At 39.3% G+C, this 27082-nt stretch overlaps 1 protein-coding gene and 1 long non-coding RNA gene across 2 annotated transcripts; both read right to left on the minus strand.

The window, feature by feature from the left end:
- Nucleotides 1–11087: 11087 nt before the first annotated feature.
- Nucleotides 11088–11787, minus strand: LOC118965955. The gene is made up of 2 exons (XR_005053079.1): nucleotides 11714–11787; nucleotides 11088–11647 (listed from the first exon to the last, which is right to left on the minus strand). It is a non-coding gene; the product is annotated as an uncharacterized LOC118965955 (long non-coding RNA).
- Nucleotides 11788–14866: 3079 nt separating this feature from the next.
- LOC118966148 (repetitive proline-rich cell wall protein 2-like) lies at nucleotides 14867–15715 on the minus strand. Its single transcript, XM_036989226.1, has one exon. It carries the CDS (start codon nucleotides 15713–15715, stop codon nucleotides 14867–14869), a length of 849 nt encoding a protein of 282 aa, XP_036845121.1.
- Nucleotides 15716–27082: the final 11367 nt, after the last annotated feature.

Here is a 27082-nt window from a genome sequence, read left to right on the forward strand (position 1 = left end):
GTTACTATAGAGAGACTATAACTATATAGAGACTATAACTATAGAGAGATTATAACTATAGAGAGACTATAACTATAGAGAGACTATAACTATAGAGCTGAGTTACTATAGAGAGACTATAACTATAGAGAGACTACAACTATATAGAGACTATAACTATAGAGAGACTATAACTATAGAGCTGAGTTACTATAGAGAGATTATAACTATAGAGAGACTACAACTATATAGAGACTATAACTATAGAGAGACTATAACTATAGAGCTGAGTTACTATAGAGAGACTATAACTATAGAGAGACTATAACTATAGAGCTGGGTTACTATAGAGAGACTATACCTATAGAGCTGAGTTACTATAGAGAGACTATAACTATAGAGCTGAGTTACTATAGAGAGACTATAACTATAGAGAGACTATAACTATAGAGCTGAGTTACTATAGAGAGACTATAACTATAGAGCTGGGTTACTATAGAGAGACTATAACTATAGAGCTGAGTTACTATAGAGAGACTATAACTATAGAGCTGAGTTACTATAGAGAGATTAACTAGAGCTGAGTTACTATAGAGAGACTATAACTATAGAGAGACTACAACTATAGAGAGACTATAACTATAGAGAGACTATAACTATAGAGCTGAGTTACTATAGAGAGACTATGACTATAGAGCTGAGTTACTATAGAGAGACTATAACTATAGAGCTGAGTTACTATAGAGAGACTATAACTATAGAGAGACTAACTATAGAGCTGAGTTACTATAGAGAGACTATAACTATAGAGCTGAGTTACTATAGAGAGACTATAACTATAGAGAGACTATAACTATAGAGCTGAGTTACTATAGAGAGACTATAACTATATAGAGACTATAACTATAGAGAGATTATAACTATAGAAAGACTACAACTATATAGAGACTATAACTATAGAGAGACTATAACTATAGAGCTGAGTTACTATAGAGAGACTATAACTATAGAGAGACTATAACTATAGAGCTGGGTTACTATAGAGAGACTATACCTATAGAGCTGAGTTACTATAGAGAGACTATAACTATAGAGCTGAGTTACTATAGAGAGACTATAACTATAGAGAGACTATAACTATAGAGCTGAGTTACTATAGAGAGACTATAACTATAGAGCTGGGTTACTATAGAGAGACTATAACTATAGAGAGACTATAACTATAGAGAGACTAACTATAGAGCTGAGTTACTATAGAGAGACTATAACTATAGAGCTGAGTTACTATAGAGAGACTATAACTATAGAGAGACTATAACTATAGAGCTGAGTTACTATAGAGAGACTATATAACTATAGAGAGACTATAACTATAGAGAGACTATAACTATAGAGCTGAGTTACTATAGAGACTATATAACTATTTAGAGACTATAACTATAGAGAGACTATAACTATAGAGAGACTATAACTATAGAGCTGAGTTACTATAGAGAGACTATAACTATAGAGAGACTATAACTATAGAGAGACTACAACTATAGAGAGACTATAACTATAGAGAGACTATAACTATAGAGCTGAGTTACTATAGAGAGACTATAACTATAGAGAGACTATAACTATAGAGCTGAGTTACTATAGAGAGACTATAACTATAGAGAGACTACAACTATAGAGAGACTATAACTATAGAGAGACTATAACTATAGAGCTGAGTTACTATAGAGAGACTATAACTATAGAGAGACTATAACTATAGAGCTGGGTTACTATAGAGAGACTATAACTATATAGAGACTATAACTATAGAGAGACTACAACTATAGAGAGACTATAACTATAGAGAGACTATAACTACAGAGCTGAGTTACTATAGGGAGACTATAACTATAGAGACTATAACTATAGAGCTGAGTTACTATAGAGAGACTATAACTATAGAGCTGAGTTACTATAGGGAGACTATAACTATAGAGCTGAGTTACTATAGAGAGACTATAACTATAGAGAGACTAACTATAGAGCTGAGTTACTATAGAGAGACTATAACTATAGAGCTGAGTTACTATAGAGAGACTATAACTATAGAGAGACTATAACTATAGAGCTGAGTTACTATAGTGAGACTATATAACTATAGAGAGACTATAACTATAGAGCTGAGTTACTATAGAGAGACTATAACTATAGAGAGACTATAACTATAGAGCTGAGTTACTATAGTGAGACTATAACTATATAGAGACTATAACTATAGAGAGATTATAACTATAGAAAGACTACAACTATATAGAGACTATAACTATAGAGAGACTATAACTATAGAGCTGAGTTACTATAGAGAGACTATAACTATAGAGAGACTATAACTATAGAGCTGGGTTACTATAGAGAGACTATACCTATAGAGCTGAGTTACTATAGAGAGACTATAACTATAGAGCTGAGTTACTATAGAGAGACTATAACTATAGAGAGACTATAACTATAGAGCTGAGTTACTATAGAGAGACTATAACTATAGAGCTGGGTTACTATAGAGAGACTATAACTATAGAGCTGAGTTACTATAGAGAGACTATAACTATAGAGAGACTATAACTATAGAGCTGAGTTACTATAGAGAGATTAACTAGAGCTGAGTTACTATAGAGAGACTATAACTATAGAGAGACTACAACTATAGAGAGACTATAACTATAGAGAGACTATAACTATAGAGCTGAGTTACTATAGAGAGACTATAACTATAGAGCTGAGTTACTATAGAGAGACTATAACTATAGAGCTGAGTTACTATAGAGAGACTATAACTATAGAGAGACTAACTATAGAGCTGAGTTACTATAGAGAGACTATAACTATAGAGCTGAGTTACTATAGAGAGACTATAACTATAGAGAGACTATAACTATAGAGCTGAGTTACTATAGAGAGACTATAACTATATAGAGACTATAACTATAGAGAGATTATAACTATAGAAAGACTACAACTATATAGAGACTATAACTATAGAGAGACTATAACTATAGAGCTGAGTTACTATAGAGAGACTATAACTATAGAGAGACTATAACTATAGAGCTGGGTTACTATAGAGAGACTATACCTATAGAGCTGAGTTACTATAGAGAGACTATAACTATAGAGCTGAGTTACTATAGAGAGACTATAACTATAGAGAGACTATAACTATAGAGCTGAGTTACTATAGAGAGACTATAACTATAGAGCTGGGTTACTATAGAGAGACTATAACTATAGAGCTGAGTTACTATAGAGAGACTATAACTATAGAGAGACTATAACTATAGAGCTGAGTTACTATAGAGAGATTAACTAGAGCTGAGTTACTATAGAGAGACTATAACTATAGAGAGACTACAACTATAGAGAGACTATAACTATAGAGAGACTATAACTATAGAGCTGAGTTACTATAGAGAGACTATAACTATAGAGCTGAGTTACTATAGAGAGACTATAACTATAGAGCTGAGTTACTATAGAGAGACTATAACTATAGAGAGACTAACTATAGAGCTGAGTTACTATAGAGAGACTATAACTATAGAGCTGAGTTACTATAGAGAGACTATAACTATAGAGAGACTATAACTATAGAGCTGAGTTACTATAGAGAGACTATAACTATATAGAGACTATAACTATAGAGAGATTATAACTATAGAAAGACTACAACTATATAGAGACTATAACTATAGAGAGACTATAACTATAGAGAGACTATAACTATAGAGCTGGGTTACTATAGAGAGACTATACCTATAGAGCTGAGTTACTATAGAGAGACTATAACTATAGAGCTGAGTTACTATAGAGAGACTATAACTATAGAGAGACTATAACTATAGAGCTGAGTTACTATAGAGAGACTATAACTATAGAGAGACTATAACTATAGAGCTGGGTTACTATAGAGAGACTATACCTATAGAGCTGAGTTACTATAGAGAGACTATAACTATAGAGCTGAGTTACTATAGAGAGACTATAACTATAGAGAGACTATAACTATAGAGCTGAGTTACTATAGAGAGACTATAACTATAGAGCTGGGTTACTATAGAGAGACTATAACTATAGAGAGACTATAACTATAGAGAGACTAACTATAGAGCTGAGTTACTATAGAGAGACTATAACTATAGAGCTGAGTTACTATAGAGAGACTATAACTATAGAGAGACTATAACTATAGAGCTGAGTTACTATAGAGAGACTATATAACTATAGAGAGACTATAACTATAGAGAGACTATAACTATAGAGCTGTTACTATAGAGACTATATAACTATTTAGAGACTATAACTATAGAGAGACTATAACTATAGAGAGACTATAACTATAGAGCTGAGTTACTATAGAGAGACTATAACTATAGAGAGACTATAACTATAGAGAGACTATAACTATAGAGAGACTACAACTATAGAGAGACTATAACTATAGAGAGACTATAACTATAGAGCTGAGTTACTATAGAGAGACTATAACTATAGAGAGACTATAACTATAGAGCTGAGTTACTATAGAGAGACTATAACTATAGAGAGACTACAACTATAGAGAGACTATAACTATAGAGAGACTACAACTATAGAGAGACTATAACTATAGAGCTGAGTTACTATAGAGAGACTATAACTATAGAGAGACTATAACTATAGAGCTGGGTTACTATAGAGAGACTATAACTATATAGAGACTATAACTATAGAGAGACTACAACTATACAGAGACTATAACTATAGAGAGACTATAACTACAGAGCTGAGTTACTATAGGGAGACTATAACTATAGAGACTATAACTATAGAGCTGAGTTACTATAGAGAGACTATAACTATAGAGCTGAGTTACTATAGGGAGACTATAACTATAGAGACTATAACTATAGAGCTGAGTTACTATAGAGAGACTATAACTATAGAGCTGAGTTACTATAGAGAGACTATAACTATAGAGCTGAGTTACTATAGAGAGACTATAACTATAAAGCTGAGTTACTATAGAGAGACTATAACTATAGAGAGACTATAACTATAGAGAGACTATAACTATAGAGCTGAGTTACTATAGAGAGACTATAACTATAGAGAGACTATAACTATAGAGCTGAGTTACTATAGAGAGACTATAACTAAAGAGCTGAGTTACTATAGAGAGACTATAACTATAGAGAGACTATAACTATAGAGCTGAGTTACTATAGAGAGACTATAACTATAGAGCTGAGTTACTATAGAGAGACTATAACTATAGAGCTGGGTTACTATAGAGAGACTATAACTATAGAGCTGAGTTACTATAGAGAGACTATAACTATAGAGCTGAGTTACTATAGAGAGACTATAACTATAGAGAGACTATAACTATAGAGCTGAGTTAATATAGAGAGACTATAACTATAGAGCTGAGTTACTATAGAGAGACTAACTATAGAGCTGAGTTACTATAGAGACTATAACTATAGAGAGACTATAACTATAGAGCTGAGTTACTATAGAGAGACTATAACTATAGAGAGACTATAACTATAGAGCTGAGTTACTATAGAGAGACTATATAACTATAGAGAGACTATAACTATAGAGCTGAGTTACTATAGAGAGACTATATAACTATTTAGAGACTATAACTATAGAGAGACTATAACTATAGAGCTGAGTTACTATAGAGAGACTATAACTATAGAGAGACTATAACTATAGAGAGACTACAACTATAGAGAGACTATAACTATAGAGAGACTATAACTATAGAGCTGAGTTACTATAGAGAGACTATAACTATAGAGAGACTATAACTATAGAGCTGAGTTACTATAGAGAGACTATAACTATAGAGAGACTATAACTATAGAGCTGGGTTACTATAGAGAGACTATAACTATAGAGAGACTACAACTATAGAGAGACTATAACTATAGAGAGACTATAACTATAGAGCTGAGTTACTATAGAGAGACTATAACTATAGAGAGACTATAACTATAGAGCTGAGTTACTATAGAGAGACTATAACTATAGAGAGACTATAACTATAGAGCTGGGTTACTATAGAGAGACTATAACTATATAGAGACTATAACTATAGAGAGACTACAACTATAGAGAGACTATAACTATAGAGACTATAACTATAGAGCTGAGTTACTATAGAGAGACTATAACTATAGAGCTGAGTTACTATAGGGAGACTATAACTATAGAGACTATAACTATAGAGCTGAGTTACTATAGAGAGACTATAACTATAGAGCTGAGTTACTATAGAGAGACTATAACTATAGAGAGACTATAACTATAGAGCTGAGTTACTATAGAGAGACTATAACTATAGAGAGACTATAACTATAGAGCTGAGTTACTATAGAGAGACTATAACTATAGAGCTGAGTTACTATAGAGAGACTATAACTATAGAGAGACTATAACTATAGAGCTGGGTTACTATAGAGAGACTATAACTATATAGAGACTATAACTATAGAGAGACTGCAACAATAGAGAGACTATAACTATAGAGAGACTATAACTACAGAGCTGAGTTACTATAGGGAGACTATAACTATAGAGACAATAACTATAGAGCTGAGTTACTATAGAGAGACTATAACTATAGAGCTGAGTTACTATAGGGAGACTATAACTATAGAGACTATAACTATAGAGCTGAGTTACTATAGAGAGACTATAACTATAGAGCTGAGTTACTATAGAGAGACTATAACTATAGAGCTGAGTTACTATAGAGAGACTATAACTATAAAGCTGAGTTACTATAGAGAGACTATAACTATAGAGAGACTATAACTATAGAGAGACTATAACTATAGAGCTGAGTTACTATAGAGAGACTATAACTATAGAGCTGAGTTACTATAGAGAGACTATAACTATAGAGAGACTATAACTATAGAGCTGAGTTACTATAGAGAGACTATAACTAAAGAGCTGAGTTACTATAGAGAGACTATAACTATAGAGAGACTATAACTATAGAGCTGAGTTACTATAGAGAGACTATAACTATAGAGCTGAGTTACTATAGAGAGACTATAACTATAGAGCTGGGTTACTATAGAGAGACTATAACTATAGAGCTGAGTTACTATAGAGAGACTATAACTATAGAGCTGAGTTACTATAGAGAGACTATAACTATAGAGAGACTATAACTATAGAGCTGAGTTAATATAGAGAGACTATAACTATAGAGCTGAGTTACTATAGAGAGACTAACTATAGAGCTGAGTTACTATAGAGACTATAACTATAGAGAGACTATAACTATAGAGCTGAGTTACTATAGAGAGACTATAACTATAGAGAGACTATAACTATAGAGCTGAGTTACTATAGAGAGACTATATAACTATAGAGAGACTATAACTATAGAGCTGAGTTACTATAGAGAGACTATATAACTATTTAGAGACTATAACTATAGAGAGACTATAACTATAGAGCTGAGTTACTATAGAGAGACTATAACTATAGAGAGACTATAACTATAGAGAGACTACAACTATAGAGAGACTATAACTATAGAGAGACTATAACTATAGATCTGAGTTACTATAGAGAGACTATAACTATAGAGAGACTATAACTATAGAGCTGAGTTACTATAGAGAGACTATAACTATAGAGAGACTATAACTATAGAGCTGGGTTACTATAGAGAGACTATAACTATATAGAGACTATAACTATAGAGAGACTACAACTATAGAGAGACTATAACTATAGAGAGACTACAACTATAGAGCTGAGTTACTATAGAGAGACTATAACTATAGAGACTATAACTATAGAGCTGAGTTACTATAGAGAGACTATAACTATAGAGCTGAGTTACTATAGGGAGACTATAACTATAGAGACTATAACTATAGAGCTGAGTTACTATAGAGAGACTATAACTATAGAGCTGAGTTACTATAGAGAGACTATAACTATAGAGAGACTATAACTATAGAGCTGAGTTACTATAGAGAGACTATAACTATAGAGAGACTATAACTATAGAGCTGAGTTACTATAGAGAGACTATAACTATAGAGCTGAGTTACTATAGAGAGACTATAACTATAGAGAGACTATAACTATAGAGCTGAGTTACTATAGAGAGACTATAACTATAGAGCTGAGTTACTATAGAGAGACTATAACTATAGAGCTGGGTTACTATAGAGAGACTATAACTATAGAGCTGAGTTACTATAGAGAGACTATAACTATAGAGAGACTATAACTATAGAGAGACTATAACTATAGAGCTGAGTTAATATAGAGAGACTATAACTATAGAGCTGAGTTACTATAGAGAGACTAACTATAGAGCTGAGTTACTATAGAGAGACTGTAACTATAGAGCTGAGTTACTATAGAGAGACTACAACTACATAGAGACTATAACTATAGAGAGACTACAACTATAGAGAGACTACAACTATAGAGAGACTACAACTATAGAGAGACTATACCTATAGAGCTGAGTTACTATAGAGAGACTATAACTATAGAGAGACTATAACTATAGAGCTGAGTTACTATAGAGAGACTAAAACTATAAAGCTGAGTTACTATAGAGAGACTATAACTATAGAGCTGAGTTACTATAGAGAGACTATATAACTATAGAGCTGAGTTACTATAGAGAGACTATAACTATAGAGAGACTATAACTATAGAGCTGAGTTACTATAGAGAGACTATAACTATTTAGAGACTATAACTGTAGCGAGACTATAACTATAGAGAGACTATAACTATAGAGAGACTATAACTATAGAGCTGAGTTACTATAGAGAGACTATAACTATAGAGAGACTATAACTATAGAGAGACTATAACTATAGAGCTGAGTTACTATAGAGAGACTATAACTATTTAGAGACTATAACTGTAGCGAGACTATAACTATAGAGAGACTATAACTATAGAGAGACTATAACTATAGAGCTGAGTTACTATAGAGAGACTATAACTATAGAGAGACTATAACTATAGAGAGACTATAACTATAGAGAGACTATAACTATAGAGCTGAGTTACTATAGAGAGACTATAACTATAGAGAGACTATAACTATAGAGCTGAGTTACTATAGAGAGACTATAACTATAGAGCTGAGTTACTATAGAGAGACTATAACTATAGAGAGACTATTACTATAGAGAGACTATAACTATAGAGAGACTATAACTATATAGAGACTACAACTATAGAGCTGAGTTACTATAGAGAGACTATAACTATAGAGAGACTATAACTATAGAGCTGAGTTACCATAGAGAGACTATAACTATAGAGCTGAGTTACTATAGAGAGACTATAACTATAGAGCTGAGTTACTGTAGAGAGACTATAACTATAGAGAGACTATAACTATAGAGAGACTATAACTATAGAGCTGAGTTGCTATAGAGAGACTATAACTATAGAGCTAAGTTACTATTGAGAGACTATAACTATAGAGCTAAGTTACTATAGAGAGACTATAACTTTCTATAGAGACCTAACCCACCTAACAAAGCTGAGTTTCTGAGTATATAACTGAGTGATATGAATCTTGGTAAGACAAAGTCATCTGATAAAGGTGTTAGTCAGTTCTCTATAATCCACTTTCAGTAGTTACTTCTTTACTTGTTGAAGTTTTACTACCCATGTCTGTTATGGGTTTATATCCATTTCCTGGTTATTCTATATATGTTTTCCCCATAAACAATGTCTTTCTGATCCCCCTCAGGAACTGAGTTGAATTGAATGGAATGATGGTCTAATGTCTCCTGTTACAGACTCTCTTATGTCCAGTACCTGATCATCAGGTATATCAACCAGACCACCGGACTAATGTCTGTCAGCTTCTATTGTAGCTTCAACCTGTCCGCTTCTATTGTAGCTTCAACCTGTCAGCTTCTATCGTAGCTTCAACCTGTCAGCTTCTATTGTAGCTTCAACCTGTCAGCTTCTATTGTAGCTTCAACCTGTCAGCTTCTATTGTAGCTTCAACCTGTCAGCTTCTATTGTAGCTTCAACCTGTCAGCTTCTGTTGTAGCTTCAACCTGTCAGCTTCTATTGTAGCTTCAACCTGTCAGCTTCTGTTGTAGCTTCAACCTGTCAGCTTCTATTGTAGCTTCAACCTGTCAGCTTGTATTGTAGCTTCAACCTGTCAGCTTCTATTGTAGCTTCAACCTGTCAGCTTCTATTGTAGCCTCAACCTGTCAGCTTCTATTGTAGCTTCAACCTGTCAGCTTCTATTGTAGCTTCAACCTGTCAGCTTCTGTTGTAGCTTCAACCTGTCAGCTTCTATTGTAGCTTCAACCTGTCAGCTTCTGTTGTAGCTTCAACCTGTCAGCTTCAACCTGTCAGCTTCTATTGTAGCTTCACCCTGTCAGCTTCTATTGTAGCTTCACCCTGTCAGCTTCTATTGTAGCTTCACCCTGTCAGCTTCTATTGTAGCTTCACCCTGTCAGCTTCTGTTTTAAATCTTCAGGAGTTTGGTGTTGTATTTACTATGAATTCCTGAATCTTTAGGGTTGTCAATAATTTAGACCTCTACCCCTTTTGAGAAAATAAATATTTTAATCAGATCAAGAGCTCAGTATTTAATTTATTTATTTAATACAGTCATTATTATCTTTATCAGGGGTGTCTATAATTCCAGACCTCACTGTATATTATATATTGATGTATTTAATACAGTCATTATTATCTTTATCAAGGGTGTCTATAATTCCAGACCCCACTGTATATTATATATTGATGTATTTAATACAGTCATTATTATCTTTATCAGGGGTGTCTATAATTCCAGACCCACTGTATATTATATATTGATCATGTATATACAGTCATTATTATCTTTATCAAGGGTGTCTATAATTCCAGACCCCACTGTATATTATATATTGATGTATTTAATACAGTCATTATTATCTTTATCAGGGGTGTCTATAATTCCAGACCCACTGTATATTATATATTGATGTATTTATACAGTCATTATTATCTTTATCAGGGGTGTCTATAATTCCAGACCTCACTGTATATTATATATTGATCATGTATATACAGTCATTATTATCTTTATCAGGGGTGTCTATAATTCCAGACCCACTGTATATTATATATTGATGTATTTATACAGTCATTATTATCTTTATCAGGGGTGTCTATAATTCCAGACCCCACTGTATATTATATATTGATCATGTATATACAGTTGAATGGTATTTTCCATGTATTGATTATTTCTTGTTTTACTAAACTAGGACATCATTGTGTCAGAACGTGACTCCAGTGTAATATTTTAACATTATTGAATGTTACTAGGTAGTGTCACTGTTTCCTTGGTAACCTGTGGTAGAGACATTTTAGGTAGTGTCACTGTTTCCTTGGTGACCTGTGGTAGAGACATTATAGGTAGTGTTACTGTTTCCTTGGTGACCTGTGGTAGAGACATTATAGGTAGTGTCACTGTTTCCTTGGTGACCTGTGGTAGAGACATTATAGGTAGTGTCACTGTTTCCTTGGTGACCTGTGGTAGAGACATTATTGGTAGTGTTACTGTTTCCTTGGTGACCTGTGGTAGAGACATTATAGGTAGTGTTACTGTTTCCTTGGTGACCTGTGGTAGAGACATTATAGGTAGTGGTAGAGACATTATAGGTAGTGTTACTGTTTCCTTGGTGACCTGTGGTAGAGACATTATAGGTAGTGTTACTGTTTCCTTGGTGACCTGTGGTAGAGACATTGTCCTCCAGGTATCAGGTTTTGTTCTTAGACTCACTGGTGTTCAACAAACAGGTTACTATCTACACTGTGTTGATCTACTGTAGGTCTCCTTGATAATGGAGACAGGTCATCAGTCTGTTTATATAGAGCTATAGAGACAGTTCAACAAACTGGTTACTATCTACACTGTGTTGATCTACTGTAGGTCTCCTTGATAATGGAGACAGGTCATCAGTCTGTTTATATAGAGCTATAGAGACAGTTCAACAAACAGGTTACTATCTACACTGTGTTGATCTACTGTAGGTCTCCTTGATAATGGAGACAGGTCATCAGTCTGTTTATATAGAGCTATAGAGACAGTTCAACAAACAGGTTACTATCTACACTGTGTTGAACTACTGTAGGTCTCCTTGATAATGGGTTCCAACATGTCATCGGCAGAACAAGAACAGTTCAGTATTGTTGAAGTTAACAGAACATCTTATTGAACATGTGACTAGTGGCCCTGTCATTAACCGGTCTTGTGATGTCATCATTATTGAACATGTGACTAGTGGCCCTGTCATTAACCGGTCTTGTTGTGATGTCATCATTATTGAACATGTGACTAGTGGCCCTGTCATTAACCGGTCTTGTGATGTCATCATTATTGAACATGTGACTAGTGGCCCTGTCATTAACCGGTCTTGTGATGTCATCATTATTGAACATGTGACTAGTGGGAACAAAGTGTCTCTGTCATTCTGACTGAACACTTCAAGCTGTTCAGGGACAATGGAGACGTCTCTTCCTCATCAGGACACTTATTAGTAGTGTCATTGGGGAGGATATTCCTTCTGTTTCTATCAGCTACGGAGACAATCATCAGGAGACAGGTCATCAGTCTGTTATATAGAGCTATGGAGACAGGTCATCAGTCTGTTATATAGAGCTATGGAGACAGGTCATCAGTCTGTTATATAGAGCTATGGAGACAGGTCATCAGTCTGTTATATAGAGCTATGGAGACAGGTCATCAGTCTGTTATATAGATCTATAGAGACAGGTCATCAGTCTGTTATATAGAGCTATGGAGACAGGTCATCAGGAGACAGGTCATCAGTCTGTAATATAGAGCTATAGAGACAGGTCATCAGTCTGTTATATAGATCTATAGAGACAGGTCATCAGCAGGTAATGACATGCTGACCCATTTAAAGATATTACACAAGGTCTATAAGCAGCAAGTCAACCTCAGGTTCAGTGGATTGATGATGATAGGCCAACCTCAGGTTCAGTGGATTGATGATGATAGGCCAACCTCAGGTTCAGTGGATTGATGATGATAGGCCAACCTCAGGTTCAGTGGATTAATGATGATTGGTCAACAGGTGCAGGGGATTGATGATGATTGGTCAACAGGTTCAGTGTATTAATGATGATTGGTCAACAGGTTCAGTGGATTAATGATGATTGGTCAACAGGTTCAGTGGATTAATGATGATTGGTCAACAGGTGCAGGGGATTGATGCTGATTGGTCAACAGGTTCAGTGGATTGATGCATGTTGAATGTATTACTATTGGATAACTGACTGGTTTTAAATCAACAGGGTCTAAAATAACCCGTCAGTATGTACAGTTACAAGCAGAAGGCCTTGATGTATTTAATCCACTAATACTGACCATGTTCATTTAACGTAAAAACATCTCTACATTTAGTATGTTGATCATCAACAAGGTTTATTTGAGCTATGGTCAGCGCCATTTTAAATTGCCATAGTAACGACTGACGGCTGGAATCAGCAAAGTGTCTGGTGTTGAGTTTTCACCCGGAGAGTCGAAGATAGAGGGTGATGGCTCCTCTACACTAGATAGAGGGTGATGCCTCCTCTAGAGGGTGATGCCTCCTCTACACTAGATAGAGGGTGATGGCTCCTCTACACTAGATAGAGGGTGATGGCGCCTCTACACTAGATAGAGGGTGATGCCTCCTCTACACTAGATAGAGGGTGATGCCTCCTCTACACTAGATAGAGGGTGATGCCTCCTCTACACTAGATAGAGGGTGATGCCTCCTCTACACTAGATAGAGGGTGATGCCTCCTCTACACTAGATAGAGGGTGATGCCTCCTCTACACTAGATAGAGGGTGATGCCTCCTCTACACTAGATAGAGGGTGATGATACATAGACAACTGTGAAGGTGAGTACCAAGACAGATGTATATAGGAAGATACATAGACAACTATGAAGGTGAGTACCAAGACAGATGTATATAGGAAGATACATAGACAACTGTGAAGGTGAGTACCAAGACAGATGTATATAGGAAGATACATAGACAACTGTGAAGGTGAGTACCAAGACAGATGTATATAGGAAGCTACATAGACAACTATGAAGGTGGGTACCAAGACAGATGTATATAGGAAGATACATAGACAACTATGAAGGTGAGTACCAAGACAGATGTATATAGGAAGATACATAGACAACTATGAAGGTGAGTACCAAGACAGATGTATATAGGAAGATGCATAGACAACTATGAAGGTGAGTACCAAGACAGATGTATACAGGAAGCTACTGTCACTATGAAGGTGGGTACCAAGACAGATGTATATAGGAAGATACATAGACAACTATGAAGGTGAGTACCAAGACAGATGTATATAGGAAGATGCATAGACAACTATGAAGGTGAGTACCAAGACAGATGTATACAGGAAGCTACTGTCACTATGAAGGTGAGTACCAAGACAGATGTATACAGGAAGCTACTGTCACTATGAAGGTGAGAACCAAGACAGATGTATATAGGAAGATACATAGACAACTATGAAGGTGAGTACCAAGACAGATGTATATAGGAAGATACATAGACAACTATGAAGGTGAGTACCAAGACAGTGACAGATATAACGTTAGCTAGCTACAATCATATTAGCTCATTTAACTATTAACTGTAGCTAGCTACAATCATATTAACGAATTTAACTATTAACTGTAGCTAGATGTTGACAGAATCTACCTGAGAATGTGTGTATTTTCGTTAGCTTGGTTAAGTTATGCTTGCTAGCTATATTTGCTAGCTAAAAATAATTGTTATTCATGTCTTCTACACAGTATCTAACAAAGATACATTGACAGGGGAGTGTCTGACGGGGGAGTGTCTGACGGGGGAGTGTCTGATGGGGGAGTGTCTGACGGGACAGGGGAGTATCTGATAGGGTAGTATCTGATAGGGGAGTGTCTGACAGGGGAGTGTCTGACAGGGGAGTATCTGATAGGGGAGTATCTGATAGGGGAGTGTCTGACAGGGGAGTGTCTGACAGGGGAGTGTCTGACAGGGGAGTGTCTGATAGGGGAGTATCTGACAGGGTAGTATCTGATAGGGTAGTATCTGATAGGGGAGTGTCTGACAGGGGAGTATCTGATAGGGGAGTATCTGATAGGGGAGTGTCTGACAGGGGAGTGTCTGACAGGGGAGTGTCTGACAGGGGAGTGTCTGACAGGGGAGTATCTGATAGGGTAGTATCTGATAGGGTAGTATCTGATAGGGGAGTGTCTGACAGGGGAGTGTCTGATAGGGGAGTATCTGATAGGGGAGTGTCTGACAGGGGAGTATCTGATAGGGGAGTATCTGATAGGGGAGTGTCTGACAGGGGAGTGTCTGACAGGGGAGTGTCTGACAGGGGAGTGTCTGACAGGGGAGTGTCTGACAGGGGAGTATCTGACAGGGGAGTGTCTGACAGGGGAGTATCTGATAGGGGAGTGTCTGACAGGGGAGTATCTGACAGGGGAGTGTCTGACAGGGGAGTATCTGATAGGGGAGTGTCTGACAGGGGAGTATCTGACAGGGGAGTGTCTGACAGGGGAGTATCTGATAGGGGAGTGTCTGACAGGGGAGTGTCTGACAGGGGAGTATCTGACAGGGGAGTGTCTGACAGGGGAGTATCTGACAGGGGAGATCACCATGAGGGCTGACTGTTACAGGTCCATGATGAAGAGTGAAAAGCCCCACAGCATGAGAGTAGGGGAAGGTTATAGATCGCTACTAGGGACCTTGTTAAACATCTCCTGTGGGACACTGTCATCATGGTCTAAATGTGTTGGAGAGAGTCAACGTTTAATCTGATCAATAGATATTAATGATGGGTCCCAATCCCTGTTTTATAATGGCCCACTTAACAGGTTATTTGGTTATCTGTTGATGCAGTGTTTGGTAATTGTGTTTACTGAGACACAATGTATTCCTGTATAGTTAAATGAGGCCCTAGTTCAAATCAAATCACATTTATTTATATAGCCCTTCTTACATCAGCTTATATCTCAAAGTGCTGTACAGAAACCCAGCCTAAAACCCTATTGATATCCTTACCTGAAATTACAGAATGGAGAGTTGATGTCCTTACCTGAAGATACAGAATGGAGAGCTGATGTCCTTACCTGTAGATACAGAATGGAGAGCTGATGTCCTTACCTGTAGATACAGAATGGAGAGCTGATGTCCTTACCTGTAGATACAGAATGGAGAGCTGATGTCCTTACCTGAAGATACAGAATGGAGAGCTGATGTCCTTACCTGTAGATACAGAATGGAGAGCTGATGTCCTTACCTGAAGAAACAGAATGGAGAGCTGATGTCCTTACCTGAAGATACAGAATGGAGAGCTGAAGTTGAAGAGATCTCATGCTTACTACTGGTCAAATCCTTCTCACAGGTTGTAGCTGGTGTGACTTTGTCATCTGTGCACAAGGGGACATCCTAGTTGAAAGGAAATATAAAGATCTACAGGTTTCAAAGACGATAAGAGAGAAGGTTGACCACTTTTATTTGTACCACTACCTGCATCAGTGTCTCTCACCTGAATGGATCCCCTGCAGGGTGCCAAGTTTAGTGGTTTCATGAAAAATAAGTATTGGTGTTGGTGTGAAGAAAACTACAATAGAATAGATTTGTTGAAAAAAATGTATTTCAGCAAATGTTCAACATTTCAGTTAATCAATTCCACATCTCCAACACTGTATTCAATCTTACATTCTGGCTATTCTTTGTTGACTTGATTTCTTTCCCCCTAGACTCGTTGCCTAATTAAAGCCAAAACAAGCTCAACACAAACTGATATTCACTACCACACAAACTGATATTCACTACAACACAAACTGATATTCAGTAAAACACAAACTGATATTCACTACAACACAAACTGATATTCAGTAAAACACAAACTGATATTCACTACCACACAAACTGATATTCACTAAAACACAAACTGATATTCAGTACCACACAAACTGATATTCACTACAACACAAACTGATATTCACTACAACACAAACTGATATTCACTACAACACAAACTGATATTCACTAAAACACAAACTGATATTCACTAAAACACAAACTGATATTCAGTACCACACAAACTGATATTCACTACAACACAAACTGATATTCACTACCACACAAACTGATATTCACTACAACACAAACTGATATTCAGTACCACACAAACTGATATTCACTACCACACAAACTGATATTCACTACAACACAAACTGATATTCACTACAACACAAACTGATATTCAGTACCACACAAACTGATATTCACTACCACACAAACTGATATTCACTACAACACAAACTGATATTCACTAAAACACAAACTGATATTCAGTACCACACAAACTGATATTCACTACAACACAAACTGATATTCACTACCACACAAACTGATATTCACTACAACACAAACTGATATTCACTACAACACAAACTGATATTCACTACCACACAAACTGATATTCACTACCACACAAACTGATATTCACTACCACACAAACTGATATTCACTACAACACAAACTGATATTCACTACCACACAAACTGATATTCACTAAAACACAAACTGATATTCAGTACCACACAAACTGATATTCACTACCACACAAACTGATATTCACTACCACACAAACTGATATTCACTACAACACAAACTGATATTCACTACCACACAAACTGATATTCACTAAAACACAAACTGATATTCAGTACCACACAAACTGATATTCACTACCACACAAACTGATATTCACTACCACACAAACTGATATTCACTACCACACAAACTGATATTCACTACAACACAAACTGATATTCACTACCACACAAACTGATATTCACTACCACACAAACTGATATTCACTACAACACAAACTGATATTCACTACAACACAAACTGATATTCACTACAACACAAACTGATATTCACTAAAACACAAACTGATATTCACTACAACACAAACTGATATTCAGTACCACACAAACTGATATTCACTACCACACAAACTGATATTCACTACAACACAAACTGATATTCACTACCACACAAACTGATATTCACTAAAACACAAACTGATATTCACTACAACAAACTGATATTCACTACCACACAAACTGATATTCACTACCACACAAACTGATATTCACTACAACACAAACTGATATTCACTACCACACAAACTGATATTCACTACCACACAAACTGATATTCAGTACCACACAAACTGATATTCACTACCACACAAACTGATATTCACTACAACACAAACTGATATTCACTACCACACAAACTGATATTCAGTACCACACAAACTGATATTCACTACCACACAAACTGATATTCACTACAACACAAACTGATATTCACTACAACACAAACTGATATTCACTACAACAAACTGATATTCACTACCACACAAACTGATATTCACTACCACACAAACTGATATTCACTACCACACAAACTGATATTCACTACCACACAAACTGATATTCAGTACCACACAAACTGATATTCACTACCACACAAACTGATATTCACTACAACACAAACTGATATTCACTACCACACAAACTGATATTCACTACCACACAAACTGATATTCACTACAACACAAACTGATATTCACTAAAACACAAACTGATATTCACTACAACAAACTGATATTCACTACAACACAAACTGATATTCACTACAACACAAACTGATATTCACTAAAACACAAACTGATATTCACTACAACACAAACTGATATTCAGTACCACACAAACTGATATTCACTACAACACAAACTGATATTCACTACAACACAAACTGATATTCACTAAAACACAAACTGATATTCAGTACCACACAAACTGATATTCACTAAAACACAAACTGATATTCACTACAACACAAACCATTGATACATGTAGTAGATAAACACATTATTATTTTGCTGCTAGCAAATAAACACATATACAGTGCCTTGCGAAAGTATTCGGCCCCCTTGAACTTTGCGACCTTTTGCCACATTTCAGGCTTCAAACATAAAGATATAAAACTGTATTTTTTTGTGAACAATCAACAACAAGTGGGACACAATCATGAAGTGGAACGACATTTATTGGATATTTCAAACTTTTTTAACAAATCAAAAACTGAAAAATTGGGCGTGCAAAATTATTCAGCCCCTTTACTTTCAGTGCAGCAAACTCTCTCCAGAAGTTCAGTGAGGATCTCTGAATGATCCAATGTTGACCTAAATGACTAATGATGATAAATACAATCCACCTGTGTGTAATCAAGTCTCCGTATAAATGCACCTGCACTGTGATAGTCTCAGAGGTCCGTTAAAAGCGCAGAGAGCATCATGAAGAACAGGGAACACACCAGGCAGGTCCGAGATAATGTTGTTAAGAAGTTTAAAGCCGGATTTGGATACAAAAAGATTTCCCAAGCTTTAAACATCCCAAGGAGCACTGTGCAAGCGATAATATTGAAATGGAAGGAGTATCAGACCACTGCAAATCTACCAAGACCTGGCCGTCCCTCTAAACTTTCAGCTCATACAAGGAGAAGACTGATCAGAGATGCAGCCAAGAGGCCCATGATCACTCTGGATGAACTGCAGAGATCTACAGCTGAGGTGGGAGATTCTGTCCATAGGACAACAATCAGTCGTATATTGCACAAATCTGGCCTTTATGGAAGAGTGGCAAGAAGAAAGCCATTTCTTAAAGATATCCATAAAAAGTGTTGTTTAAAGTTTGCCACACCTACCTGGGAGACACACCAAACATGTGGAAGAAGGTGCTCTGGTCAGATGAAACCAAAATTGAACTTTTTGGCAACAATGCAAAACGTTATGTTTGGCGTAAAAGCAACACAGCTCATCACCCTGAACACACCATACCCACTGTCAAACATGGTGGTGGCAGCATCATGGTTTGGGCCTGCTTTTCTTCAGCAGGGACAGGGAAGATGGTTAAAATTGATGGGAAGATGGATGGAGCCAAATACAGGACCATTCTGGAAGAACCTGATGGAGTCTGCAAAAGACCTGAGACTGGGACGGAGATTTGTCTTCCAACAAGACAATGATCCAAAACATAAAGCAAAATCTACAATGGAATGGTTCAAAAATAAACATATCCAGGTGTTAGAATGGCCAAGTCAAAGTCCAGACCTGAATCCAATCGAGAATCTGTGGAAAGAACTGAAAACTGCTGTTCACAAATGCTCTCCATCCAACCTCACTGAGCTCGAGCTGTTTTGCAAGGAGGAATGGGAAAACATTTCAGTCTCTCGATGTGCAAAACTGATAGAGACATACCCCAAGCGACTTACAGCTGTAATCGCAGCAAAAGGTGGCGCTACAAAGTATTAACTTAAGGGGGCTGAATAATTTTGCACGCCCAATTTTTCAGTTTTTGATTTGTTAAAAAAGTTTGAAATATCCAATAAATGTCGTTCCACTTCATGATTGTGTCCCACTTGTTGTTGATTCTTCACAAAAAAATACAGTTTTATATCTTTATGTTTGAAGCCTGACATGTGGCAAAAGGTCGCAAGGTTCAAGGGGGCCGAATACTTTCGCAAGGCACTGTACATTTACACTGGCTTGGCCCGAGGTCTGACCAAAGGTCTGTTTTGATAGTTGACCAACAGGCCACTGCAAATAACTGGTTGATGCTGAGATGGTCAGGGGGATGACTGTCAAACAGCCTCCTGAGATGGTCATGGGGATGACTGGCTAACAGCTTCCTGAGATGGTCAGGGGGATGACTGGCTAACAGCCTCCTGAGATGGTCAGGGGGATGACTGTCAAACAGCCTCCTGAGATGGTCAGGGGGATGACTGGCTAACAGCCTCCTGAGATGGTCAGGGGGATGACTGTCTAACAGCCTCCTGAGATGGTCAGGGGGATGACTGGCTAACAGCCTCCTGAGATGGTCAGGGGGATGACTGGCTAACAGCCTCCTGAGATGGTCAGGGGGATGACTGGCTAACAGCCTCCTGAGATGGTCAGGGGGATGACTGGCTAACAGCCTCCTGAGATGGTCAGGGGGATGACTGGCTAACAGCCTCCTGAGATGGTCAGGGGGATGACTGTCAAACAGCCTCCTGAGATGGTCAGGGGGATGACTGGCTAACAGCCTCCTGAGATGGTCAGGGGGATGACTGTCTAACAGCCTCCTGAGATGGTCAGGGGGATGACTGGCTAACAGCCTCCTGAGATGGTCAGGGGGATGACTGGCTAACAGCCTCCTGAGATGGTCAGGGGGATGACTGGCTAACAGCCTCCTGAGATGGTCAGGGGGATGACTGGCTAACAGCCTCCTGAGATGGTCAGGGGGATGACTGGCTAACAGCCTCCTGAGATGGTCAGGGGGATGACTGTCAAACAGCCTCCTGAGATGGTCAGGGGGATGACTGTCTAACAGCCTCCTGAGATGGTCAGGGGGATGACTGGCTAACAGCCTCCTGAGATGGTCAGGGGGATGACTGGCTAACAGCCTCCTGAGATGGTCAGGGGGATGACTGGCTAACAGCCTCCTGAGATGGTCAGGGGGATGACTGTCAAACAGCCTCCTGAGATGGTCAGGGGGATGACTGGCTAACAGCCTCCTGAGATGGTCAGGGGGATGACTGTCTAACAGCCTCCTGAGATGGTCAGGGGGATGACTGGCTAACAGCCTCCTGAGATGGTCAGGGGGATGACTGGCTAACAGCCTCCTGAGATGGTCAGGGGGATGACTGGCTAACAGCTTCCTGAGATGGTCAGGGGGATGACTGGCTAACAGCCTCCTGAGATGGTCAGGGGGATGACTGTCAAACAGCCTCCTGAGATGGTCAGGGGGATGACTGTCAAACAGCCTCCTGAGATGGTCAGGGGGATGACTGGCTAACAGCCTCCTGAGATGGTCAGGGGGATGACTGTCAAACAGCCTCCTGAGATGGTCAGGGGGATGACTGGCTAACAGCTTCCTGAGATGGTCAGGGGGATGACTGTCAAACAGCCTCCTGAGATGGTCAGGGGGATGACTGTCAAACAGCCTCCTGAGATGGTCAGGGGGATGACTGGCTAACAGCCTCCTGAGATGGTCAGGGGGATGACTGTCAAACAGCCTCCTGAGATGGTCAGGGGGATGACTGGCTAACAGCTTCCTGAGATGGTCAGGGGGATGACTGGCTAACAGCCTCCTGAGATGGTCAGGGGGATGACTGGCTAACAGCTTCCTGAGATGGTCAGGGGGATGACTGTCTAACAGCCTCCTGAGATGGTCAGGGGGATGACTGTCTAACAGCCTCCTGAGATGGTCAGGGGGATAACTGTCTAACAGCCTCCTGAGATGGTCAGGGGGATGACTGTCTAACAGCCTCCTGAGATGGTCAGGGGGATGACTGTCTAACAGCCTCCTGAGATGGTCAGGGGGATGACTGTCTAACAGCCTCCTGAGATGGTCAGGGGGATGACTGTCTAACAGCCTCCTGAGATGGTCAGGGGGATGACTGGCTAACAGCCTCCTGAGATGGTCAGGGGGATGACTGGCTAACAGCCTCCTGAGATGGTCAGGGGGATGACTGGCTAACAGCTTCCTGAGATGGTCAGGGGGATGACTGTCTAACAGCCTCCTGAGATGGTCAGGGGGATGACTGTCTAACAGCCTCCTGAGATGGTCAGGGGGATAACTGTCTAACAGCCTCCTGAGATGGTCAGGGGGATGACTGTCTAACAGCCTCCTGAGATGGTCAGGGGGATGACTGTCTAACAGCCTCCTGAGATGGTCAGGGGGATGACTGTCTAACAGCCTCCTGAGATGGTCAGGGGGATGACTGTCTAACAGCCTCCTGAGATGGTCAGGGGGATGACTGGCTAACAGCCTCCTGAGATGGTCAGGGGGATGACTGGCTAACAGCCTCCTGAGATGGTCAGGGGGATGACTGGCTAACAGCCTCCTGAGATGGCTCTCTGTCGATTGGTGGATGCTGAACCGATGGGCCAAATCCTTCTGCTTTCAGACCCAGCGACATGATAAACAAGAAGAACTCGTCGATTGGCAGTCTGAACGTAAAGAAAACAGTTTTAGTACAATATAGTCCTTACATTCGGGCAATAACAAAAAGTACATCATGTTTAACAATTACAGTAAGATCAGATAATATTCTGTAACATCTAAAGACGGACTCAGAGTATTTAAATACCAAAAATGCTCATTACTATTATTGCCCATCGTCTCTAAACATCAAGTAGCACTAGACATGACCTAGACAGACTAGACATGACCTAGACAGACTAGACAGGACCTCGCTGCTGTTGTAGCCTGTTTTCTTGTTACTACATGTCCAACCCAGCCTCACATTCAATTTCTTACAAAAAACAAACGTGTCAACCGTTTTTATTGACCAGAATGTAACTGAAAATACAATGAAGTGGCAGTCCAATGGTATCCATCAATAGCAGCCTTGTAGTGACAGAACAATGGTTACATTCTGGGTGTCCTCGGAGTGGGCCACAGTGTCTCCTGACCCCTCCTGTCTCAGCCTCCAGTATTTATGCTGCAGTAGTTTATGTGTCGGGGGGCTAGGGTCAGTTTGTTATATCTGGAGTACTTCTCCTGTCCTATTCGGTGTCCTGTGTGAATCTAAGTGTGCGTTCTCTAATTCTCTCCTTCTCTCTTTCTCTCTCTCGGAGGACCTGAGCCCTAGGACCATGCCCCAGGACTACCTGACATGATGACTCCTTGCTGTCCCCAGTCCACCTGGCTGTGCTGCTGCTCCAGTTTCAACTGTTCTGCCTTATTATTATTCGACCATGCTGATCATTTATGAACATTTGAACATCTTGGCCATGTTCTGTTATAATCTCCACCCGGCACAGCCAGAAGAGGACTGGCCATCCCACATATGCTCTCTCTAATTCTCTCTTTCTTTCTCTCTCTCGGAGGACCTGAGCCCTAGGACCATGCCCCAGGAATACCTGACATGATGACTCCTTGCTGTCCCCAGTCCACCTGACTGTGCTGCTGCTCCAGTTTCAACTATTCTGCCTTATTATTATTCGACCATGCTGGTCATTTATGAACATTTGAACATCTTGACCATGTTTTGTTATAATCTCCACCCGGCACAGCCAGAAGAGGACTGGCCACCCCACATAGCCTGGTTCCTCTCTAGGTTTCTTCCTAGGTTTTGGCCTTTCTAGGGAGTTTTTCCTAGCCACCGTGCTTCTTCACCTGCATTGCTTGCTGTTTGGGGTTTTAGGCTGGGTTTCTGTACAGCACTTTGAGATATCAGCTGATGTACGAAGGGCTATATAAAATAAATTTGATTGATTGATTGATCCATCAATAGCAGCCTTGTAGTGGCAGTCCAATGGTATCCATCAATAGCAGCCTTGAAGTGGCAGTCCAATGGTATCCATCAATAGCAGCCTTGTAGTGACAGAACAATGGTATCCATCAATAGCAGCCTTGTAGTGGCAGTCCAATGGTATCCATCAATAGCAGCCTTGCTGCAATACCAAAACAGTATTTTTTGTGTAACATTTGGGGAAACGTATGTTGTCATTGTAGTCTTAAATCTTGTTGGCCAACCAAAATGACCAAACCCATAATAAGGAAAGAAAAGAGGAAAGTTGCAACAACGATGTTGGAAATGATTACTAGGTTTGTTTTGTTAGTGAATTGACACCTCCTGTCCTATTTTATTAAAGGGAAGATGTTAAGGGTGTAAGATGGCGCCGTGCTGCCATCTGGTGGTACATGTTCATTACTGCAACTCATGTGTTTTACAGGTGAGATACGGCTCGAGATACCCGGATGTGTTGTGGTGATGTTCTGAACAAGACTGGTTACTCGCATCAATGCCTCTGTCTCGTCATTTAACATTCAATCAGTTACCTCATCCGGTCATGTGACATGTGTTGTTTATAGGTTTTACCTCATCCGGTCATGTGACGTGTGTTTTTATAGGTTTTACCTCATCCGGTCATGTGACATGTGTTTATAGGTCTTTCTTCCACACCAGATGTCTGGACCCTGGACAGATCACAGGAAGGTCGCCAGTTCGTCCCTTGTTGTCAGAAATACAGCATGTTACACATTTTTTTTGTGTTTGTTAAAGTGTTTGGTTTAAAACGTGTTAAACCAGTGAGGAAGGTTACATAACTAAGGCCAATAAAGAAAGTTGCATGTGTGGATATTTATGTTGCATTACTTGCGTATATTTGGATATCATTCTCACTTATTATTTTACCACCTATACATTAGGCTATAGATTAGGCTATATATTCCCCTTTTTCCTCTTTGCATCTTCAAACACATTGCCACTTAATCTGTATTCATCTTGTGACTTGTCCTTGGAAGAAGGAGAGAGGGACCCTAGTGTAACAGTATAACTTTAGACCGTCCCCTCGCCCGGGCGCGAACCAGGGACCCTAGTGTAACAGTATAACTTTAGACCGTCCCCTCGCCCATACCCGAACCAGGGACCCTAGTGTAACAGTATAACTTTAGACCGTCCCCTCGCCCATACCCGAACCAGGGACCCTAGTGTAACAGTATAACTTTAGACCGTCCCCTCGCCCATAGCCGAACCAGGGACCCTAGTGTAACAGTATAACTTTAGACCGTCCCCTCGCCCATACCCGAACCAGGGACCCTAGTGTAACAGTATAACTTTAGACCGTCCCCTCGCCCATACCCGAACCAGGGACCCTAGTGTAACAGTATAACTTTAGACCGTCCCCTCGCCCATACCCGAACCAGGGACCCTAGTGTAACGATATAACTTTAGACCGTCCCCTCGCCCATACCCGAACCAGGGACCCTAGTGTAACAGTATAACTTTAGACCGTCCCCTCGCCCATACCCAAACCAGGGACCCTAGTGTAACAGTATAACTTTAGACCGTCCCCTAGCCCATACCCAAACCAGGGACCCTAGTGTAACAGTATAACTTTAGACCGTCCCCTAGCCCATACCCGAACCAGGGACCCTAGTGTAACAGTATAACTTTAGACCGTCCCCTCGCCCATACCCGAACCAGGGACCCTAGTGTAACAGTATAACTTTAGACCGTCCCCTCGCCCATACCCGAACCAGGGACCCTAGTGTAACAGTATAACTTTAGACCGTCCCCTCGCCCATAGCCGAACCAGGGACCCTAGTGTAACAGTATAACTTTAGACCGTCCCCTCGCCCATACCCGAACCAGGGACCCTAGTGTAACAGTATAACTTTAGACCGTCCCCTCGCCCGGGAGTGAACCAGGGACCCTAGGAGGGACGTAAAGGAGTTGATGAAATCCTGTCAATCAGGTGAGAGGAGGTCCTAACTAGTCAATGATCTGATTGATCTGTCGACACTGTGGCCTTTAAGGACTGGAGTTGCACATGTCATAGAACAACATGAACCCGGAAGTGACAGAATAATAGTGCATTGTGGGTAAATGGTGACAGACTGACTGATCTGCAAGTAATAATAGATATGTGTTTGTTATGCTTGGTGATTTGTAGATCAGTCAGTCTGTGTGGAGGAGGATGGAGACCTTTAGTGACGTGCAGGACAGTGAAACACACTATCAGTGACATGCAGCTTTACTCATAGACCAGGGAGGTTACTATGTAAAACACACTCAGTGACATGCAGCTTTACTCATAGTGTGTTTTACATAGTAACCTCCCTGGTCTATGAGTAAAGCTGCATGTCACTGAGTGTGTTTTACATAGTAACCTCCCTGGTCTATCAGTGACATGCAGCTTTACTCATAGACCAGGGAGGTTACTAAGTAAAACACACTATCAGTGACATGCAGCGTTTCTCATAGACCAGGGACGTTACTAAGTAAAACACACTATCAGTGACATGCAGCTTTACTCATAGACCAGGGAGGTTACTATGTGAAGGAATGTGTTAGGATTGGACGTTGTCTCTGTTTTTTTTTTTATGATTCGGCCTCTGAGGACCCTTAAGGCCAACTGGATGAGGCCATTAACGAGGCAGAACGCC

This window comes from Oncorhynchus mykiss, chromosome 9, assembly GCF_013265735.2.
Source record: "Oncorhynchus mykiss isolate Arlee chromosome 9, USDA_OmykA_1.1, whole genome shotgun sequence".
NCBI lineage: Eukaryota > Metazoa > Chordata > Actinopteri > Salmoniformes > Salmonidae > Oncorhynchus > Oncorhynchus mykiss.